Source organism: Pteropus vampyrus, unplaced genomic scaffold (assembly GCF_000151845.1).
Source record: "Pteropus vampyrus isolate Shadow unplaced genomic scaffold, Pvam_2.0 Scaffold85, whole genome shotgun sequence".
In the NCBI taxonomy this organism is placed as follows: Eukaryota; Metazoa; Chordata; class Mammalia; order Chiroptera; family Pteropodidae; genus Pteropus; species Pteropus vampyrus.
The window spans coordinates 6,136,590-6,141,509 of record NW_011888866.1 but is presented as its reverse complement, the minus strand read 5'-3'; the positions used below and the strand labels follow the sequence as shown (position 1 = coordinate 6,141,509).

The window sequence follows — 4,920 nt, the reverse complement described above, 5'->3', positions numbered from 1 at the left end:
GATGCTTCCACAGCCCAAATAGCATAATGGAAAGCACAGTTGTTAGGAACATGGCCACTCAAAAATCCTTTGAAATGAATTAAAATTGACCCCAGAAAACAGATGTTCAATAAAAGGTTGTTTAATGAATAAATAAAAGAATAAATCGTAGTTACCCAGAGCACATTAGCTCTGATTATCAATTGATTGCCTTTTATTTTTTCTCTTCAAGTTTAGTAGGTCAATATCCCATAAATGTCTCCTTCTTCCCTCTGTTCTAGCTCCCCACAGAATCAGATGCTGGAGAAAAATATAAACACTTTATGTTACTGTTAGTTATGGGCATAAACTCTCACTGAAAAAGTGATCAACAGAGAAAGAGCACAATGTGTGTGTAGTGGGGATGTGGGGGGACAGAGGGACTAGTAGAGCCAGAATTGATGATAGAGACAATAGAGAAGGTAGGGGTGGGATAAAGCCGGACAGTCTCCAAAGACCTGAGAATCTGGAAGAAATCTCCCCTGTAGTTACAGGCAGTCAGTAAACTACTAGCCTTGATTTTACAATGTGTGTACTCCTATAATATAATCAGCTATACAAAAATTCTAAAAACCAGACTGGTAAAACAGAAACAACTCAGAAAATCTTTAGTTCATAAAAGCATAGCTAAAAGCAATCAGACTCCTATGCTAGCTGTTAAGCATTCTCAGGATACAAGCTAGAGAGTATACATTCTCTGTGTCCCAAAAGTAGTCCCCTCACTACTTCATATTGGTGAAGTTATTACTGTTTCTTGACTAATGCAGTCTTTTTTGTTTGTTTAACATATTCTTTAATAAGGATTCATTTTTAAAACTTGGGAGTCTACCTTGCTGTATTAGGGAAATAAAGACAGACATATTCCAAAGACAGTATTGTCATTGATCTTAGTCTAAAATGAGTACTGGACCTTCAGAGAGGTAGGCTTATCTGAAACACTAAACGTAATTGCCTGAAAGTCAATATGAACAAAACCATGATTTTAGCCACTTCAACATCCTTGGGGATTGAACTTTAATTTTGGAGCATTTTCACTGGATCTGTGACAGAAAAGGCAATAACTTTTATTTCTAATGATCTCCCCCATTCCCCTTTTATTGAAAAAAATGTAAAATACCTTTAGGAGAAGAAAACAAATGGTGAAAAATTACAGAAAATTACAACATCACAGGGCAAAGTTTTCTAAGTGTATGCTACTTGACATTTTCATAATCGGACCATTTAAACATTAGTAGTGACTTTATTTACGTTGGTCCTAAAATCAGATTTAAAAATCCTATCGCAATAGCCTTCACCACGTATTCGTTTAACAAGACAAAAATGATTAAGGATCTATCTGTTTGTCTTGTACCATTTTCTGACACAAATACTGTTGTTTCCTATGTGTTATTTAACAAGCCCTCCTGCATTATAATTGTTCAGCCATTACCCTTTTAGAAATTCCTAGTGAATGTAGTATCACTGTCCTAAAGAATTATCCATTCTACCTTGTTCATTCTTCTGCTTAAAATTGTTAATATAATTTCCCTCACTTCTGATCATAAGTGAGTTTTTAAAAACTCTTCATCGATCTTAATTTTCTTTTAAGTAAAATAGCATATTAGTCGTTACCCTCGGCTACTAAAAGAGCAGCTTCTACTCTTTGTGTTAAAAAAGCTGCTTGCCCACAACGTTTGTCTCAGAGAATTTTCAAGTTTCACTAAAGAGCTGAGGAAGAAAGCTGCTAGCAATGTTCAAAGATACCTGATTTTACAAGGTTTTGTGAAAAGAGGTTGCTTGTAGATTAGTATTAGTGTTTATGAGGGTTGTTTGTCAAGCCAAAAATAAGGTGCCTCCTCCCCACAAATTAAAGAATCAAGTTACAATCCATTATTTCATTTCTGATTGTTTTTCTTTGTAATAAGTGGGAAAGTGGATACTGGATAAAAGTCTCCCCTGAACGTAAAGACCCCACATTAAAGGCTTCAATTAGCTATAAATCAGTTGTCTTTCCTACTGGGGTAGAAGAAGAGAAAAAAAGAGAGTGGGGTAGTTAGACAAAAAGAGAACTGGAAGAGCCTCCAAATTAAATTCCTAGATGCCTGCTGCATACCTAAAACTCCGTCCAGGGCAGTGAGGAAAATCCCATTAAAAGTAAGGCTAAAATCAAACCTTTCCCAATCTGAGGGTTAGGTCCTCTCTCACATGTAGATCTTGTACCTTAAGACCTTTAAAGAGTCTAAAGAGGTTAGGATCTCTCATAAAACAAAACTTTTATGCTACAGCCTTTCCCCGCTTGTTCCTAAACGTGAAGATATTCCACACATTGGCATTATTGTTACACAAACAATGCCTAAACAGCTGTAACTATTAACTACCTCTCATTAAGATGGCTTTCAAAAATTTGGCACACTATCTAAAAAAGCTAACAGGTACGTGAAATCCATCTAAAAAAGCTAACAGGTACATGAAATCCATCTAAAGCTGCACTCAAAACGCTTATCACCTTGTTTGTATCGTAAAACTCAACGCAAGTAAAATTTCAGTATTCTCATGTTGTTTTTCTGCATTTCTTTCAACCATTAAGCCAAAACCAAACAATTCACTTCTCGACAAAATTAAGTTTATCTTGTAATAAGCATGATGGAAAACAACTTTTACCATATTATCTGTGCTCAGTGTGTGTTTAAGCCTAATCGGGAGAAGTTTAGGGTAGAAATCCACTGAAAGAGATAGAAATTCAAAAAAGAAAAATGTAAAATGAACTGAGAAACATGACTTTAAATCCCACCTCTCCCTCTGCCCAAATGCAGTAACATTATAACCCCTCATGTGCGTATTTAATAAATTTTTCTATGTCGAATTTATGGAAAGAAAGCAAATTCAATTTATATTAGGTAGCGAACGCATATTCTTTCAAATGTGGTACAACAACAACAACAAAATTCCTGCCTGGCAAACCCAAGATGTCAGAATTCGTTATAAAGAATAATTTTTTCAGTTCAAAAGCGAACCCGTTAATCTGCACAAATAAAGATTTTCCAAGTTTTCCAAGAAAATTGCCACTGCCTACAAAATTCAAATGCAATGCTGACATTGGATCTACTGGTACCCAGCAGCCAGTTTCCATGAAATCCGTAACGACAGCCCAGAGCGCGGCACGTCTTGACAATTCCTACGGGAAAGCCGCTCCGCTCCGTCCGGGCTTCCGAGGACCCGAGCGGGACCTGCGGCTGAGCGGCCCCTGAAGGCGGAGGGCTGAGAAGAGGAGATGGCCAGGCTGCGTGGCCAACCAGGCGGGACACCCTTCCTCCCCATTCGAGGAGCCGAAGCGGTGCCGACGCCTTCCCCGCAGCGGCCGGGACCCCGGGAATGGGATCTGAAGGCAGCGACAGATGCGGTTTGGGGAAGGAGCAGTTGACGGCGACCTCTTTGCGCCGCGCTTCAGGTTGCAGTGAGTCCCCGAGGTATCCCAAGTCCCCGGCAAGACTTCAGAAGCCCCGACCCCGAGGACAGGGCGTCCCCTCTGCGGCGCGGGGATGACAAGCTGGCCCCTGCAACCCCGGCCCCGATCCCGTCACGCCGTCCTCGCCCCCTAACAGAGCAAGGAAAGGAGGTGAGGAAGGTTCTAGAAAGTCTCTGTGGACGGCCAGTCCTCGCCGGCCGCTTACCTTGGTGTACTTGATCTCGAGGTTGGGCGTGGGCAACGGCAAGAGGTGCAGGGAAGCCATGAGGGCGGCGGGGTCGGCCTTCACCTCGCCTGGCATCTCGATCTTGCTGGAAGTCATGGTGGCGGGCCCGGGTGTCGCTGGCCCGCGGCGTGGGCTGTGCGGGCTGTGTGCGCGGTCCGCGGCCCGGGGGCGCGCTCGCCTGTATATAGGCAGGTGTCAAGCTGGGGCTCTTCTTATTGGACGTAAGGGCCGAGGCGCGGGGGCTGGTCCATCCTACCTAGGGCGCCCCGGCGCAGCCCGGATTTACATAAACCCGCCGCCCGCGCCACACTCCCAGGCGCTCGGAGCCCACGGTCAAGTGCGTCCGGCGCCCCCTCTGCCGGGTGGCGGGAACCGGCCCACGCCCACGCCGCTGTCCTCGACGGCGGGAGCGCGAATCTGCGCCCCGGCCGCGCGGGGCTCGGCTGCACTCAGGCCGGGTCAGCGGCGGCGGGAGGCGCACTTTGGCAGATAACGGGCGTTGGTCGGGGCCCCGGAAGCCTAGCGGGAAGGGACTGGGACCCCGAGCGGCCGGGCGCTGACGCAGCCCCGAGAGCGGGAAAAGCCCGGGGCCCGGAGAGCGACTCCCGGGGCGAAGAGGTGGCCCCGCTGAGGACAGGGCAGCGACGCTGCAGCGGACGCGGAAATCCCCTCCTACCCGCGTCCCAGGGCCCTCCGGACTCTGGCTCCCCTTTACTCCCGGAGGCCCGGGAGTCGTAGGACATGGACAGGGGCGCCCTCCGCTATTCTTTCAGGAGCAGGGACGTAGGGCTCTCCGCAGCGACCCCCGCACACACCCACGCCCCGCAACGCAGTCAGAGGTTCGCCGTGGCCGCAGGGTCGGGGACGGGTAGTGATGAGTGCGAGTCCTTCGCCCCACACTCAAAACGAGTGCCCCGCGAGCCGGTCGACGCCGCGCGGCCCTCCGCAGGCTTCTCCCACCCAGCTGCTGCCCTCTGCCGGCCGGGACCGCCCAGGGCGGTCTGGGCTGCGCCCGGGGTAAGCAGGTCTTGGTCCTCATTGCTCTTCGGAGGTGGAGGTTTTATTTGCCCCCCTGGTCTCGGATCCCTTCTTCCAGCCTTTACTCCCAAACACACGAAGGTACTTGTTTTGCTTTTCTGTTCTTTACGCTAACAGCTACCATCCCACCAGACATTGGGCTCCTCACTTAACTGCCCCTTTGGGGTTGGGCTTTTATATCTATACCCCCTAA

The 4,920-nt window shown here is 47.3% G+C and overlaps 1 protein-coding gene across 1 annotated transcript in view; it reads right to left on the bottom strand.

Moving 5' to 3' along the window:
• Positions 1-4,639, bottom strand: part of ALDH1A2 (aldehyde dehydrogenase 1 family member A2) — a 91,397-nt gene extending 86,758 nt beyond the window's left edge. The window contains exon 1 of the mRNA XM_011363477.2: positions 3,669-4,639. Within this exon, the coding sequence (XP_011361779.1) occupies positions 3,669-3,785 (117 nt within the window). The 5' untranslated portion in view covers positions 3,786-4,639. The remainder of the gene's footprint in view (positions 1-3,668) is intronic.
• Between the last annotated feature and the right edge of the window lie 281 nt (positions 4,640-4,920).